Source organism: Macadamia integrifolia, chromosome 5 (assembly GCF_013358625.1).
Source record: "Macadamia integrifolia cultivar HAES 741 chromosome 5, SCU_Mint_v3, whole genome shotgun sequence".
Classification (NCBI taxonomy): domain Eukaryota; kingdom Viridiplantae; phylum Streptophyta; class Magnoliopsida; order Proteales; family Proteaceae; genus Macadamia; species Macadamia integrifolia.
In genome coordinates, this window is record NC_056561.1 from 7,829,633 (window position 1) to 7,848,583 (window position 18,951).

General features: G+C 37.2%; 1 protein-coding gene and 1 pseudogene across 1 annotated transcript; both read right to left on the reverse strand.

The window, feature by feature from the left end:
- Window positions 1-740: 740 nt before the first annotated feature.
- On the reverse strand, window positions 741-4,198 carry LOC122078698. Its single transcript, XM_042644795.1, has 3 exons — window positions 3,893-4,198; window positions 1,715-1,947; window positions 741-1,068 (listed from the first exon to the last, which is right to left on the reverse strand). Exons 1-3 carry the CDS (start codon window positions 4,154-4,156, stop codon window positions 876-878), a joined length of 690 nt encoding a protein of 229 aa, XP_042500729.1. The 5' UTR covers window positions 4,157-4,198; the 3' UTR covers window positions 741-875.
- A 5,274-nt stretch (window positions 4,199-9,472) lies between these two features.
- Window positions 9,473-12,671, reverse strand: LOC122078969 (annotated as a pseudogene).
- Window positions 12,672-18,951: the final 6,280 nt, after the last annotated feature.

Sequence of the window (18,951 nt, forward strand, 5' to 3'; positions counted from 1 at the left end):
GGTACCATGATGTGAAATAGATCTTCCATCAAATTAACAAGAAACTGTTATGATTGGGAATCCTGTGTCTCTTGCTGGCAAAAGGATGGGGCTTTATTTTGTTTTTCTTTTAACATAATCTAGGAGTGCAATTCATGAAATTAGGTCTAGTCACGATGTCAAAGGAAAAATATTAAAATTCCTCATTTTGTATGTTAAGGTTGTCTCGAATTCTTGACCCGTTTTAAAAATTCCCACTCCTACATATTTTTATGGCGACCTGAATGAGAAGTTTTCTAAGATCTGTGATGGAAACAAAGGGGTTGGATCGATAAGCCCAAGCCCGGAGCCCATCACTGATCTCGTATGGTGGTGCAAAGGCGTATCCCCAGTGGTGTGGTTCGACCGGATCTACCATGACCCGATGGGTCGACCTTTGACTTGGAGTGTATATAATGTACTGTTGCTTGTTGAGAAAGTCATTGTATTTTGGGAGTTTTTTGAGCTAGGGTTTCAGGCGAGTTTTCTCGCCACTGCTTGGGTGTAATCCCTCTTCTGCATAGTGAAACACCTTCTTCTTCGCCCAAGGACGTAGCACACCACCCTGGTGTGTGAACCTCGTTAAATCTCTGTATCGTGCTGATCTATTGTCTCTTTATTTTCGTATTTTCTTGGTGTTTAATCTAACACTGTATAATCCATATGCCCCTTTATGGGCTTTTTTCTTTCTGAGAATGCCCTCTAACCTCAAGAACAACCACTTTCTGATGAACAAAGCTCTATCTCTTATTTCAGGTACCAAAAAGAAACAAAGTCATATATTAGCATATACTCAATTTAGACAATCAATATAACTACATGCAGAAAACCAACGTGTACAAAAAAATGGCACTAGCTCATACTTTTGCTTCTTTAGATACCGGTGGCAAGAATGGCTCCCACCACCCAAACTCATACTTTGGATAGGGTGCTACCCAATTTTCGGGCTTCTCAAACTCCAAATTAGCAGGGGTTGAGGCTAAAGCTTCTTCTAGACTATCAGCTTCATAACTTTCTGTTAATACTCTGTCCAGTCTCAGCTTCATGAACCTGCCAACCTCAATAATACAAGAAGCTGCTTACAATTATGCATACTGGAAAGGGTTTAAATCCACACACGAAATTAATATACAGAGAAGACATTTTTTTTCCTTTTCATGGAACATGTATTCCCTAAAGAGGCCCATTTACAGTCTTCTGGGTTTTAATGATTCATTAATCCTCAATACACTTGCAAATCAAACTGTTGCAAGGGGAAAAACATGCATCGAGTCATACACAACAATAACAAATTGAACCCAGGAATCATGATGAGGGTTGATCTCTATGGATGAGAGGAACTTGCCAACAAGTAATCTGAAAAAGGGGAAGAAAAATAAAATCGCTAGTGTAGTACTGAAACCATGATCTCTGTCACTCGGCAGGCTTCAATCTCTTATGAACTGAGTTTGAAGCACCTATATAAGATATTGATAGACTAGAAATGAATTATTGAGAAGTAAGGCTCACTTCAAGAATAGTTATTATGAGAAGACTGTTAAGGAGGGACTGGTAAATGGCTCCTAAGAGAATTCCCAGATCGTGTAATGGAATTAGCTAGTTTTCTGCAGCTTTAAGCTTTCTATATCTCTTATGTCAGGATACAAGCATAAGAAAGGGGCGTTGAAAACTATAATGTGAAAGTTAAGTTTCTTACGTGATCCATGGGCCATTGGTTGAAACCAGAGCAACAGCTGGTCTCTTCAGTCTCTTGGTGATATTTGGGAAGTTATCTAAGAATTTTGGTTCAATGACAAGCCAAAAGTCTTGCTCCTTGCTGCGTTCCCCATAGTAGCGAAGCCTCTCAAACATCAGCTCCTTGAAATGCTCTTCTTCATCAAGCATGAACTTTGCATTTGCAACAACAAAAAAATATTTCTTTGTTTGTTCCTGGGCAAAAGGAAAAAGGTAAATGATAGGCACAACTGAATGCAACTTAACTCTTTAAATACAGCTATCCATCTATGTTATATTTTTGTAGTTTAAATAGTTAAACCAAGGTACTTGCAAACTCCTGCATGAATTCTTATACACTTCACTTCTAGATTCAAAAAACAGGTAAGAAATGTAAGCAATTCAATAAAACAGAGCCTAATTCTCGTACTATTTTTCCCCCTGATTACAAACAGCCTGTTACTTCCATCACCCCTCACCTATTCAATAAAACTGGGCCTAATTCTCATAGCCGCCTGATACCTCCATCACCCCTCACCTATCATTCCAGTTGGTTCAAGTGGCTGCTTATGTGATTGGTCAGTTAGCACATATCTAACAGTCTTTCCATTCTAGATCCGAAATTTCAATTTAAGTTAGTGGTGAGAACACCAATACATTTCAATTTAAGTCAGTGGCGAGAACACCAATACTTTTCCAGAGAAAATCAAAATTTCAAGTTGATAAATGTGCCTTCTAGTAGGCAACTTGACAATAACACATAGAGGGAACTGCCAGAGAGCATGGGAAAGGAGCTACCCATCAAAGCAAAGATCACCATGATCTATAAACAATCTTAACTTCAAAGGATTGAAACTTCTCCAACCTTGAAAGGGAAAGAAAAGCACAAAAAGCTTGACCTTGTTCCAATAATCAGATTATGCAATGTCAAAAACGTCAAAGGATTGAAACTTCTCCAACCTTGAAAGGGAAAGAAAAGCACAAAAAGCTTGACCTTGTTCCAATAATCAGATTATGCAATGTTAAAAACTTCAAAGGATTGAAACTTCTCCAACCTTGAAAGGGAAAGAAAAGCACAAAAAGCTTGACCTTGTTCCAATAATCAGATTATGCAATGTTAACGACGCTAAAATCCATGGTATGAAAAGCATAAGAGTGGGGTTATGGAGGTAACAGATCTTTCCTTAAAAGTCACCAAGCATAAACTTCACCCCTTATACATTCACTACTTTGGAGACTCCAAGCTATTAATCTAGGTTCCAGATTGACAAATAAAATAGCCAGTACCCTGACAAAGAGTTCAGCAGTGGAAAAAAAAACATCTTTAGTATGAATATAGTATTCAAGATATTGAAAATCTAGAGGATGAGCCAGAGTTGAAGCAAAGAACGGAGGAGTTCCATTGGGAAGACACTCGAGTCTCTGCTATGCGTAGGGAGGGGAGTCACCGTATTAGGTTTGCCCCTTATTTTCTTCACTCAACCAATTGGAAAATTTGATGCCTACATTGTGAACTCGTTATTGCTCTTTTTGGAGAGATTTAGATTTGATTATTCAGGTCCTTGGGTTGATGTTTTTGTTCTTTTTCTCTTTGTTAGCTTGGGGCCTAGTTCCTCTTGGTAGCAACTTTGCCTTGTAATATTCTTTTTCTTTACTTATAGTATTCAAGAACTAATTGATGGACAAGAAATTTGATCCAGTGACTCTTTCTGCGTATAATATCAATTTTACCAACTTAAACCAGATGAACTCAGTAATCAAGACAGAGATATCCAAACCGCTTTTTTTTTTTTCTTGAAAAATCGCTAAGACCCAGAAGTACAAATAATTTGACAAGGAATTCCACTGAGCCAATTCCATTTGGAAATTGAAACCCCCAGCAGTCCAAGTGAATGGCAAAGCTACAATCGACCAGAGTCCATGTCATGAAGATGCAAATTGGTTTAGGCTTAGAAGATATAAAGAGTAAAAGAAGTAAAGCAAATCAATATCAATAATAGGAATTTTAATTGAATAAATTCAACACATTGTGATAACCAGATAGTAAAAACCATATTTGGATAAATTCAAAACACGCAAGGGCACTAGGAAGAAATCCAACAGAAAACATGAAAGAACAATTATCAGACTAAAAAGAGGGTGGAAGTGTTTGAATACATACCTCAGTTTGGTCTGCCTCTTGTTCAGTCAAGCCAGAGGTGGTCTGGGCCACAAGAGGTACTAGAGTCGACGGAGAGAGCTTGTTTGTTAGAGGCAACCACGAGGGATGTGAAGAAGGCGAAGAGGAAAGGTGGAGTTTTGTGGGTTTTGAAGGAAGAGAAAGAAATGGGTATGACGTTTTACGGGTGAATAGGGTAGGGGAAGAAGTAAGGCAGCCCTCAGCCATTGATAGGGGCTTGAAGAGAGGCATCGTTGCAGATTGCATAGTTGGGGCCTTGGGGAAAAGGCGAGGGAGGAGATAAGGGGAGGGAGAAAGGGGGAGGGTTAAGATGTATTTACTGTTAACTCCCTTGAGATGCTTTTACTGTGATTATGATTGGTCTATTATTGACCATTCCAGCATGACGTGTCGCAAAGGATATGATTTTCTGGGCACCTTATCCAATTATTGTCTCTGCATTAAAACGGTGGCGGGAAACACAAGGCAGTCCGTGGTTTTAGAAAACCGTATCGGATATTCGATCGATACCCCGTATTAGTATCGGCCGCATTCATATTGAAACTGCCCGATTCTGTATCAGTGGAATGGTTCTATCTGAGCCCCCAAAACAAGTACTAACTGAGGACAAATCTGTCAAAAAATAGTCTTTAATAAAAAGGAAAATTGAAAGTTTCGGGCTGGCCGATCCCAATATCAGTTTTTGTAAAACCATGGTAAAGGCCTAGATATTTAATTCGAATTATTAGCCATGGCCACAAGGGTAGTATTCCACTATAAATAGCAAATCATGTAATGCGTTTCTCAAGGGAAAATAAGGAACTTCAATTTTTTTCTTTTTTAAATTTATTTTGCCATTTGTTTCTTAACAATATGAGAAAAAATGACAACATTTTCGTTTAAAATGCATTTAAAATATGTTCCTCTCTTTTTTGGGCTTTTTTAAATTGAAACAATGGTTTAGTTAATGTCGATTCTATCACTAATGTAAAGCTAATTCAAAGGATCATATTTCTTATGATATCACCTTCAACTAATGTTCAACGCACAGACACCAAAATTGATGCACCTGTTTAGGGATGTCAATTCCTAAACCGAACTGGTAAAACCGGCCGGACCAAACCGATAACAACACAGACCGAACCGAACCAAATCCTTATTGGTTCGGTTCGGTTTGGAGTATTGCAACTCCAAAACCAAACCGAACCGCATTGGAAACTGGATGAACCCGAAAGCAAACCGAAATCGGCTCAAAACGCGGACCGAAACTTAAACCAAACCGGTAAGAAACCGAAACACTCCATAATTCATTAAAAAAAATCAAAATTTGCATAGTTTTGTATACATTTGTATGGAAATTCGAATCCAAACTGGACCAAAAACCAAAACCAACCCGGTTACAAATCAATTTAAAAAACCAAAGACAAACCGAAACTGAAACCAAAACCGAAACCGGAATTTCCTTATTGGTTCGGTTTCGGTTTCAGCTTTCCCACACCGAAACCGACTCAACCTGGATCAAAACCGAGCCGGACCGACTGATTGACACCCCTACACCTGTTGAAATAGGTTTCTATAGCAATAACGCTCAATTGCAACTGAACAAGCATCACCCCAAGTGAAAATAATGCCAACACTGAACCAATTCCAACTCCAACCACGCCTGCACCCGTTCACCATAAAGTATCAAAAGGTAATGTTCTATTCCAATGGGGGATCACTGCCAGCTTGTGTGGCCCTTGCACCAGTGTGGAGGCCAACAAGAGTGTCGGGGTGCATCCAACAAATGATGGATTTTTCATTTCAGGTAGGATGGTGTGGTCATTTCAACCTTCCTGTGTCCAGTTGAAGGCACCACACAGCCTAGCAGCCTTCTTTTCCCCTATTCTAAAAGATACCATCACCCCAATGGGTAATCTTGCAGAGAGCATTCTTTGCCATGTAAAGTCAACCATGGCTACTCCAAGTAGCCTGACCTCTAGGCTCTGGACAATAAAACCTTCCCCTTTTCCTATTCGCTATCCCCTATTCCCTTCCATCATAAGATTGTCACATACCAAGAGCAAAGAGGTGGTTGCAGTGGGACTACCAGAGAATAATCATCATTTTCCTTAGATAGGTGCTCCCTCTTGAGTTTCTCTCTTGGATGCTGCATTTGTATTTATATCATTCTTCAAAAGGTTCACTTTGCCCTCTCCCTCTTCTCAACCTATAAATAACATATACAATTATGTTAGCTAACCCAAATCATGTGAATAACCAAGTAAAAGGATTTAGGGCCATTCAAAAGTTAAAATCGGTATTAACTTTATGCAGCAACATTCCCTCCACTTTACGATAACAACCACCACCATAACCTTATCCCAACTTTATGAACGGAAAATAAGGCAATACAAAGGCAACTAAGCTCTGGAAGGCACCACATCATGCACGCAAGTTCAAATTTAGATTTAACTGTGAGGAAAGGAGGGGTGGGGAATCTAATGCAGTTCATTAGTTGTATTAGAGAGAAATATCTCTAGCACACACCGTGTACCAAATTCGCCAGGACCAGGGAAGGGTTACACTTTCAAAATCAAGATTGTGAGCCAGAAAGCCTCCTGAGAAACTGTTATCAAAGAGCATAAAAGAGCAGTAACAAAGCCATTTAGAGTGGCAATTTGTTGAAGCTGTTGCAAAAGAAATCATACTGCAGTCTAGTTCGTTTTAAGCATTTACTGTAATTACATCAATTAACAAACAAATCTCTCACCCAAAAAACAGAAAGACTTGAACAAGTACTACGGTAGAAATGAGAACTGACCAAATACATTTTACACAGTTAAATTACACTTAATGGACAAATAACTGCAAGGGGAAACTAAGGAAGGCAGAAAAGGAATCAAGACAAAACACATACAGGTATTTGAAGGCAGGGAATTTGGTTGACATATATCCTAACAAAACTATTAAAGGAATGTCTTGCAGATTTAAGTTCGTTCTAAAAATTACCAATGTCCAAAGAGTAAAAAAGAAAACAGAATTCCTAATCCAAATAAAATTAGGAAAACAAATTCTACTTTGACTAAGAAAGCTCAAGAACAATCACAGATATAAAAGGATAAATAGATTTTGAATTGAAATTGTAATAGGAGAAAACTAACTTGGGGGAATTTAGCATAAGTATCAGAATACCTACTAAGGCTTGGGATGGGAATCCTAAATCCATTACAACATCTGCAATAGAATTGAAACTAAACTCCTAATGGAAATAATACTTTAATAAACTAAAGCCATCCCAGATCTATAAGGAAACTCAAAAAAGAAATAGAAAGAAAGTCTTCTCTAGACACACAAACTGGTTAATTGACTCGAATGTCCAGTTACCAAGCCACCATGTAGCTCTGACTTGACAACTATGATTTGGATCACCAAAATATTTCATTTTGACTGAAAGAAAATCAAGCCCAAACTACTTAATTACATGTTCTAGCAATACGTACAGAACAGAAAACAGGAGAAACAATTTAAACCACCATTGCCATATAGCAGAATTGACTCGACAAAACAAAAACCAAGGAAAACAAATACCATACCACTGGATCAAGGTGGAATTTGTAAACATGATAATCATGTGAGGGTATAATCTGAGCATAATATATAAATGGTGTTCTAAAATAAATTCCACTTATTGATGAATAGTCCCACTACTATCAAACTACTCACTGATCATCTTAATGCAGGGGGCAACTGCATTTATGACAACCCTGAAGTGCCTTGAATATTCTTATAGCCAATTAGCTACAAAAGTACACCACTGTTGCAGCTATCAACCAAGAGAACTTGATAAGTACATACGTAAATAAATGCATGGATACCTGTGTGTGTGTGTGTGTGTGTGTGTGTGTGTGTGTGTGTGTGTGAGAGAGAGAGAGAGAGATGTGTAGCTTACCTAGAGCGAGATAAGGCTATGAGCAACAGCAGAGGAATGCCCAACTTAGATTCTTCCTTTGGGACGAATGTGTGTCTCAGACATAAGTCAATTTGATCAATGGCAACAATCTCTCTTAAAATTGATGCCTAAGTCCTTCCGCTGGGCTGCCAAATGGTGCACTCAGAAATGCTGAAGTGATAAATTATATGCTGAACAATACAGCTGTATATAGATTATAGACTCGAAAACAATCTTCAGTGCTGATGAAATATAGAATTTTTAGTGTTGTACATCAAAATTTCTCATTCCTACATAGTTGGAATGTTATCTCCATTGGTCACGTCTCTCATGTTTCAATCAAGTCAATAAAAAGAAATACAGATATACACTCAACGAACATGAATAGAATTATTAGAATGATAACATAAGAAGAGGTCACAAAAGTGGGCACATTTCATACCCTAAAGCAGGTACCTGCATTTATACATCATCAAGTAAAAGACCAAGGGTTGAAACTGAGCTCCAACTCTCTGTCCTTCCCCTAGGGGTTTTGTCACAGTAAAAAATATGCCTGTTCTGAGGACTAGTACATGCTAGCCCATAAAATCCACCACAATAGACACCCAAATAATCATATCTTGATTTTGATGCTCATGAAAATGACCAAAGTATACTCCGTCCCAAATTGAAAATTACAAGGATTACTCCTAATTGCTTCTACAAACATAGTAGAAGAGGAGAAATTGTCCATCTTTCCTCTCTTCCAAATGTGGACTCATGCAAAAGAAGCAAAGAAATTTCAGAAGAAGAATAAACCAAAATTTATATTAACATTGCATAATGTTTCATAGAATCACCATATCGAAGTGGCTTTCCAAATTTTTAAATGCCATCATGCTAGCCAATGTGATATTATACAGATCACAAGTCACTCATACTTTCTTTATCCTTTTCTTTTTCTAGTTACACTGGCCACCAGCATACCATTTACATTGTACAAGTGATAAAATGACTTGAGTATGCTGGTGGCCAATGTGATATTTTACAGATCACAAGTTACTCATACTTTCTTTATCCTTTTCTTTTTCTAGTTACACTGGCCACCAGCATACCATTACATCGTGCAAGTGATAAAAATGACTGAGTATGTCACTCAGATACAAGCATTAATTGTGTCCACAAATGCTGTTGAGCATGACATTAAAAATTAGGTGTACCAATTGGTCAGTCTGGTGGGTATTGATTAGTTTGGCCTTAAGACCCAGCCTTGAAGGCAAGAACCAACACCAGCCAACAATCTAACCAGTCTCAAGGAATCCAGACTGAAACTGTTTATTAAATGATTGGTCATGGTCTGTATCTGACCACTGCTAATCTCTGTGTTCGGATTTATTTAGGTTGGACCAGAACCGAACAATGATTTGCAACACATTAAAACCCCAGAGTGAGACCAGGCCACTAAATGATTGGTTACTCAAGTCTCAGGCTCAAATGGTTGTTCTCGGTTGGTTTAGTCAGGTCAGGCTTGGATTGGACATCCCTATTAAAACTAACAGAAAATGGAACCAATCATGATGCTCTTCCACTAATGCCATGAACCCCTAGCAAAAGGTTGCATAAGACCTTCAATATCGTATAAAAAGAAAGTAACAACATCATGGAGAGGATTATACATAAAGCAACAGATATATTGAATCAACAATCATTCCAAACTGGCATCACCACAGTATTTACATGACAAATCTAAGAAAAACAAAAATACAAAGGATTCCAGAGAACATGGTTCTTATTGTTACATCAAAAACATTGGCACAGGAATATAGAACAAACTTCCAGAAGGCCAAGTGCATAACAAGTACCAGAAACTAGTAATAGTGACAGCAAGTCAACAAAATAATATCATCTCCTTTCCTGATCTGCTGCCCCTCTAGCGCCTTCTACTGTGCCTTTTACTCTTCCTCCTGCTGCTCCTATCATCAGAATCAGAGTTCGAAGCTGAAACAGAATCTGAGTAATCAGAAGATAAGCTGTACTTCTTGTGCCTCCTCACTCTGCTCTTCTTCTGAATCCGATGAGGAACTGTAAATCGAACTACTCTCATCTGAAGAATAATCTGACCCTGTTACCAATGAAGCTCCACTATCAGTCTCAAAAACAGAAGCCTCACTCCTTTCACTCCGAGTCAGAATCTGTTCAGTGCTTCCTCTTGCTTTTCTTACTACGCTTTTCCACTTTCTGAATATCTGGGCAATTTTCCACTTTCTGAATATCTGGGTTATCCAATTCATACGAGACAGAAAGCTTCATTTTCAACTTGGGGTTTTTAAGTTGCTGCGTCTGAGATGGTCTGGAAATGTAAACTCGTCCATTATTGCACTCGTATGTCCAATGGCCAGTCTTGAAACATTTCTGGCATTGTGAAGAACCTCCACCTACAGTCAACATGGAGGATTTAAGGTCTTTCCTCTCACCCAATCTGACTGCTTTTTCAGTACTCATCAAGTACATTTGGCTCTTTGCTTCTTTCCGCCTGCCATCGGCTTGGACTTTCTTTCTTCTGGCCGTATGCATTTACATTTTGAGCAGCAGCTGCAGCTGCACATTCTGCCTGAGCACGACTAAGACCCTTTGCTGCCATCAAAGATGCAGCCTTGATTCTCTCAGCTGCAGCCTGAGCTTTTTCCTCTTTCTTACTCCACATTTTCTCAGAAAAACAAAATGAATAAACAAAATAGGCATAAAGACTCTTTGGTCAAATGAAACGGGTTAGGGAAAATAGCGACCAAATTCAGGATCAACTCCTTCCTATTCCTTCAAAGCTCACGAATTGAATTTGACTCCTGAATTCCTATATCACAGAAAGCAAGTTTCTGTCAAACACCACACAGTTTCAAGCCAATACCCAAAATTTTACTAGCAGATAGGTAACGCAAGAAATATATGAGAAACCAAAATCAAATCAAAACTTTTTCCAGCATTAATACAATGCAGCAAAACCCTGAATTTGATTCAAACCACAAGTGTCTCACTTCTCAATTGAAAACAATCCCCAAAACAATAAAAGAACAAGAGATTATAGGACCCCAACAAAATCAGCACAATAGATCATGGGAACTAATATACAAATAGTCAGAAACCAAGCTCGGAAACATAGCTTCCGTCAAACAATAATTGGAAGCCGAAGCCCTAAACCTAGATATCAAGAGAAAGCTTCTTAAAATTCGAGTTGTACATATTGGAAAGAACTAGAGATTAAAAAAAAAAAAGAGTTAGGTGTCGTAATAGATCTTCGAAGAACATACATAACTGCACGTAAGAACTGTAGACAATATCTGCAAAAAACTAACTAAAGAGGAGAACATGAAGAGATTTTGCTCATCTCCAATTCTTGTCCAATTCTCTTCTAACCCATGACATGTGTATAATTTTTAATCCAACGGCTATGAAAGATTTTTCTTATGTTAACCCATTTTAACCACTCACTTGCCTCTACCAGACAACCTTCATCTTCCCCGGTGAAGCTCAACCACTGCTGAGCTCCAAATTAGAGTTATCACCGAGCTTTTTCGGTTCATAATATTCCAATCTTTGTGTGAGTGTTATCAGCTGGGAGTATGACATCAAATTCAGGGGAGAGAGTTTGGGACATCCCCTGTTGCGCCATATTGAAGCCTTCGATGGAAAGCTTATCGACTGAATAGTTCGGAGCTTGCGGCTTGATGACAAACCAGATGACAAGGGAGAAAATGTCGTTGAGGATGGCAAGGACGACGATTAAGCCAAAGAGACAACATAAAAAGCGGCAACAACAACTGCCGTAGCGTTGAGGTTGTAAGAAGCAAACCTTGTAATCCTTAGATTTGAAGGTGATTTTAGGCCACTGTCCTAAATATATACTCTGCTATCAAAGGCGATTTTAGGCCACCGTCCTTAAACCCGTCTTCACCATTAAAGAGCTCCTTAATGCATGAACCAATCTTTGTTGCATTGTCTTTGATTAACTCAATTGAGATGATCCATAGCCCTGGGAGGTCTGCACTATGTCTTTTGGGATCTTTTCTAAGAGCCGCAAAACGTAAAAAAAACCAGTCTAAGAGCCGCAGAAGTCATATTGGAATTGCTTGTCACCCTGAGAAGCTTTTTTGACATGTTTAATTGACAATATCAGCATCAATGTTGGATAGAAATATCAGCTTTCGAACAAACTAATTAACAGAGAAGAAGTTCAAAAAACGTAAAAATCAGTCTAAAAATTAAGACAAGATCGAGAAACGTTAGATTAAAAAAAAAATTAGAAATTGACTAGATGGAACCCTAATTTTAGATTTATTTTAAAAAAACGAGTTTCAGTAGAAAGAATCAAACGAACTTGAAATCGGAAAAGACTTTGTAATCTTGATAGGATCTCTCAAGTGTCTTTTTGTGTCTACTCAAAAGTTCGAATCTAATACTAAGAAATTGCAAGAAAAAATGGACAGAACCCTGAGAAGTGAAAGAACAGAGCTTGGTGAGCTCTGAGCTTTGGTCCCCTCAAGTTGAATATCGAGAGAGGGAGAGAGATGTTACAGTCCATGGACGATGAAGGTTGTCCAGTGGTAGTTGAGATCCGGCCGTTGTTGATAGCGGCAAGTGACGGGCTAAAATGGGTTAACAGATGAAAGCCGCCGGATTAAAAATTATACACGTGTCATGATTGGGAGAGAATTGCACAAGAACTGGCGACAATCTACATCAAATTCAAATCCTCTATAATTCTTACAATTGACAAGTGTCCACGTTAAACGTGAACAGCAAGATCAAAGGAGAGAAGAAAGAGGTAATCTTGATCTGGATCCTTTCCCAAACCCAACTCGATTCCCATCCATTTAAAAATAATTGTACTATCCTAAAACCCAAAATACGCTGAGGCCGCCACAGTTCTTCAAGTTTTAAATCCAGAGCGAGAGGGAGAGGGAGAGGGAGAGGAAAAGGGAAAGAGAAAAGAACGAGAGTGTATCAGATTCACATACGAGAACGTCTCTGGTTCATAAATTTAAAATTAATTTTCTGCAAAGAGACACCTGGAGAACAGAGGCGCTTTAAATTAATTACCTTGTATCTCGATTTTTCTATGACACCCTTTGCTTTCTTCTTGGTTTTTCTATGTTGTCATGATTTTAATAGGACTGGTGCTTGCAAGCCATCGCACCACCCCATTTAAAAGCATGGTTTCTAGGAGGTTCTCTTTCCATTCTTTCCCTCCTTCACCTCTTCATTTTCCTCTCCTCCATCATCAACAGATTCACCCCATTGTTGGGTCCTTCTCACAAGTCAAGAGGAGGGCCAGCTATTTCACACTTCACCACTACGAGACAGAAGAGGTGGCGATGGAGTGGGAGAAGAAAAGGGAAGAACCAAACAAGGAAAAAAACAAAAGAAAAGAAGAAAAAATAGAGAAGGAACAAGGAGTTGGCTTGCCGATGAGCAGCGGCAAACTCTGCTGTCTATTTTTCGAAGACATCTGTTATTGAACGAAGACCTCTCTCTCAGCATGGGTTGGGTTTAAAAGAGAGGATCTAGAATCAGATTGCCTCTTTCTTTCTCTTCCTAATTCTTGGAATAAAAATCCTCCGCAACACCCATATTGTGCAATACTTTGTAATACCCCCTTAAAGGTTGACACGTGGACAGAACAGAATGAACGATTCAGATTTGTTCTCCATTAAAATAAACTCAAATCAGTGGTTTTTCACCTAAACCGAACCATAGTTCAAACCCAACAGGCTTAGGTTTTGAATTAAAACCTGAGAAATCTCTCTCTCTCTCTCTCTCTCTCTCTCTCTCCATCAATTTTATGTTTTGATAAATCAAAAATTGAAAATTTCACTAATTTAGAAGCAGAATTCTTCAACTTTTACATCTTTGTTATCAATTTGTTTCCTCTCTCTTTATCATCCTCTAAAGAAGGCTACGACATAGCAGAATTGTTGGTTGATGGAAGGGAGTAATGGACTCTCTGAGTCTTTCAGTCTATATTGATTACAAAAAGCCCCAACTCTCCATTGAGACACGAAGGACACACGGAGCTTATCCGATCAAAATGGTTGCTTCGATTTGCTCTCTTTTCAAATCAACTGTAATTACACTCAAATGGATGGATCTTCGATCAGGTATGGTTGGATGGATGGAAGATGGCAGGGGAGGGCTACGACTAGGACTCACCCCGAGAAGGAAAGGATTGAGAGGAAGAAAAAGAAACAAATCAGTTCCCGTTTAGGGTCCCCAACATTTTCCCGTAAATGTGGTCTACAGAAGTTGTTAGTTGGACATTAACAAAGAAGAGAGCGAATCAGAAATGTTTGCAAAGGAAAAGGGGAAACATTGGAACCCTTGCAAAATAGATAAGCAACAAGCTCGGTCTTAATGGAGGCTTCGTCTTGTTCTCTTTTCTTTACTTTTTGGCTGGGGAAGGAAGGAGAGAGGTTGAACGTTGAAGTAAGGAGAGGGAGTGAAAGAGAAAGAAGAAGAGCACCTTCGTTAGCAGGGAGCAGGGAGCTTCGTGTGAGGAGAAGCAATCTCTTCCTTCCATGGGCAAGGAAAAGCATGCAAGTTAGGGCAGAGAGGGAGAGAGACATAACAGAAGCTATGTTTGGTTGCAAGAAGCATTAAAGGGAAAGGAAGTAACATTCTCATATTTAAAAAAGAAATATATGTAATCATTATCCTATGTGACTATATCATTACTTTAAATCATTTCATATTTAGTTATAAAATTTCACTTTACTTTACATCTAAAACCCTTTGCTATAATATGTAAAATAAAAATCCCATATAAAATGTATTATTGCCAAAAATAGTTAAAAAATCAAGTAGTTTATATATTCACATTGAATCACATGGGGTAATGATTATAGATATTCATTTTTTAAATATAAAAATTTCATTTCCCTTCCCTTTAAATTCACCTTCAAATCAAACGGAGCCAGAGAGAGAAGAGTGAGAAATTTCTCAGGTTTTAACTCAAAACCTGAGCCGGTTGGGTTTGAACCCTTTGGTACAATTCGGTTTAGGTGAAAAACCACTGATTTAGGTTTGTTTTAATGGAAAAAAAATGAGTCATTCATTCTGTTCTGTCCATGTGTCAACCTCTGAGGGGGGTATTGCAGAAGATTTTTATTGTTAATCTTGGCGTCCACATTAGAATGGACACGTTATGAGAAATTAAGGGAGAATTGCAACTAATAGCAATTGTCAGGAATTGCAGAGAATCGAGATCCATCCAAATGTGTAAAAATTAGCCGATCATAGTCGTCTTTTTATAAATGATTGTTTCTTCATTTTCTGTGATGTCACACTAACACTCTCACCACTCTTTTTTTTTTTTTTAAATGAAATAGGAACTTAATTAATTAAAATGCAACGAGGAACATACACAGATTGAAAATCCGAAGAGCGGAAATGAAAAATAAAAAGGGGGGTTAAGATCCTGAACAAAAGAGGGCAAATAGTCAGCAACCGAGTTCTTTTCTCTATATACATGAACAAAAGTCACTTGGTTTCTAATAAAAAGAAAAGACTTACTTTATTGCGACAATGTTAATAGCAGACATAGGGTTTGCTGTTCTTGATGAACCAGTTGTTTGCTTCTTTTGGTATATTTTTATACCAATAACTAGAAACAAAGCACTCAGTTATTCCACATCTTTTTGCAATGAACTTAATCTCGTGACGTGCATCCAGTCCTCCACATAGAACTCTAAAAATAATGTTCTCTATTTTTGTTATTAATCTCAAAATATCCTGCATGTAAGAAGGTACCTCATCTTGCTTCTAAAAACTTTTTTTTGCAAGCGTGTCTCTCAAAATGAAAACTAATGATATATGTTAGAATATTTCTTGTGTGGGCTTGTATTAATTGGATTTTAATGCTTTAATAAAATTGAGCTAATTATTTGGCCTAATGAAGTGAGACATACGGATTTTTAATTAAATTAATATGGGCTAGCTAGCGTGGGTTTTAGTTAACCATTGGACTTGAAATGAGTGGATCCATTGAAAAATTCTATAAATAGAGAGCTAAGTCCCTCCTAAAACCTTCATCTTATTCACAACATGCATTATAGAGAGAGGGTGAGAGGAGGAAAAAAAAAAGATAGGGTTTCTTGTGATTTCCTCCTTTATACGTTTAGGTTCATCATCTAGTCAGTGATCATACAGGCAGAGGAGAAATATCTTGCTACGTGTATTACAAGGATTTCCGCTTCTTCATTTGCTTATGGATCCCAAATAAGATATGCTTTTATTTTTATAGTTTTTATCCCTCATTATTTGTGTTCTTAATTTATCTATGGTGATCCATTGGGTTTATAGATTATATCTTGTTAGAGATATTAATCCAACAATATAAATTGGTCGATCAATGGGAAATTGATTGTTGAAAAAGATTTGGAAGAAAAGTCTTTTCTGCCAGGCTAGAAATCTATGTATTTGACAATAAAATGAAAATAAGAAATGAAACCGAACAAAAAGGGAAGGTTTACTTTAGATAATCCAAAAGATGTGATTGTGGGCAACGGATAATTATTCTGAAGGCAATGGCATCAAAATGTTTAACTTTGAAAATTTTGACAGAATTAGGGAAACATAAAGATTCATAGTCAAGAAAATAAAAGAAAAATGTGAAAATAAGAACTGAAACAGAGAAAAGGGAAAGAAGTATTCATCTAGTTTACCTTCTTCCTAAGATAATTACAAGGGATGTGATATTGGACAGCGGTCAATTCTGAAGGCAGCGGCATTCTATGCTTAATTCTAAAAAGTTTTACAAAATTTGAATATTTGTAATATTAATCTGATTAGAATTGTCCATTCAAATTTCTAGGTTTCTTCATACATTTTTTTTTATCTTTGTTGATAAGTAACTTGTATGTATTAAGGAAAAAAATAAAAAAAAATAAAAAACAAAGAAAGGCAACCCCTACAACATTCTTTGGGCAGACCAAGTGGTGATGGATATGTTGTGATTCAAAATCTTGAGTATGCCTGCCATAACGTACATCTCAAGCAGCAGCTACAGATGCAATTACCCTTCAATCATGCAGCATGCACCAATTTTTTATCAATAGTACTCTGATCAGTAAGATTTGGTAGTTAATCTATAATAGGGGATGTGTGAATATTTGTCATTTTCATGGCAAACAGTATATCATCTTTTCATTTCTTGAAATTGGACCCAGTAGAAATCTCAATAGTAACTATATTATTGTTAATAAAAATGTGACAAAAAAATAAACAATATCATTAGCATAATGTGAGTACCATGTAACTTGAAAATGTATAAGTACATCACTTGAGAGTTCACAAACATCATTATGTAAACACTTTTGAACTGAATTTATGACATGCAATTGCGAAAATCTCCACATATCAACGGTCATGAAAACATATTTCAATCTTTGATAGACTATCACCTTTGGGTGTATAGACTATTTAAGTCATCAACTCTCACTATCTATGTGATCTGCCAAGTACTAACACATAATCACTTCCTTTGAGCGTAAGACCATGTATTAGAACTATAGATATTTCACTACTGTACAAGATCAATATTCTACAAATCCAACCAAAAAGACCACCCTGGTGCATGGTTACAACAAAACTCCATCAACTCATATCCCAATTTAGTAATGCATGAATTAATACCTATTACCACAAGATATTAAGAGAGTGTTAATAGCAAACATGGGGTCCTCTGTTCTCTAATGAACTAAATGTTTATTTCAGCTCCACTCCTGTTGTGTGGCAAGATGACATTTTGCATTTCTTCTAGTAGTCTTTACATACCATTGTCTATAAACAGAGCACTCAGTTGTTTCATCTTCTGCTGCAATAAATTTCATGTGACGTGCATCTAGTCATCCACATAGGACTCTTAAAATAATGTTCTGTCTTTGGGCTAGTACCCTTAAAAATCTCCTATCTGGTAAGAAGGTATCTCATATTCCTTCTAAAAACTCTATCAGTAATAACAATCTTGGCATTATAACTGTGTCTTCCAAAATGAAATCTAGAGATATAAATTAGTCGAACATTGGGAAATCGATCATTGAAAAAGATTCTAGCAGGAAAAATCCTTTCAACCATAGTAAAAATCTATGAATTTGACAAAAAAAATTCAGTAGTCAAGAAAAAAGATAAAAATAAGAGATGAAACCAAGCAAAAATGAAAGGTTTACCTTAGATAATATAAGGTATGTGATCGTGGGTAGCAATTAATTCTGAAGTCAATGGCCTCAGAATGTTTAATTCTGCAAAGTTTGACAAAATTAGGGAAATATACAAAATCATAGCCAGGAAAATAAAAGAAAAAGAAGAAAACAAGAACTAAAATAGAGAAAATGAAAGGAAAAGGAAGTACGATTGGGGTGGTGGTGGCTGTGGCAATGGCTTTGGGGGTGGTTGTCTGATGATTCAAAATCTTGGGTATGCCTGTGGTGGTGGTACAATGGCGATTATTCAAAATCTTGGGTATGCTTGCGGTGGCGGTGCAATGGCGGTTGTTCAAAATCTTAGGTAGTCTAACATACTGAGAGTAATGAGAGTGTTCACAGAAACTAAAGAAACGATTGTTTAGTAATAGCTAGTTTTTACGTCAAAGAAGGTAATATAGGCTGCTAACTTTTAAAAAAATCTGGTCCATTTGACCCGACCCGATTGACTCGACCTAAGTTCTCTTATAACAAGCTTCTAATGGGAGTCCTTTCCCTCACAAACAACTTCATGTTTTACTCTTTAGTTAGAATTTTGTATTCCTGTTCTATGTGCTTTTACGTGCAAGTGTGTATGTTTCTCAAAGATCTATTACGATAACTTACTCCTTTGTTTTTTTTTTTTTTAATTTCTAATTCTTTCCAATATATACGAGTTGAATTTTAAGAAGCTTGACCTGTAGTTAGGTGAAAAATATGAAAAAAAATAATAATAATTGAATCTAATTTTTTCAACAAAAAGAAAAGACTTTTACATTATAGCGACAGTGTCAATAGCAAACAGTATTCTGATTAACCAAATGTTAGCTTCAATGTCATTTCTGATATGTGGTAAAATGACATCTTGCATTTCTTTTGATATATTTTTATACAAATAAATAGAAACAAAGTACTCAATTATT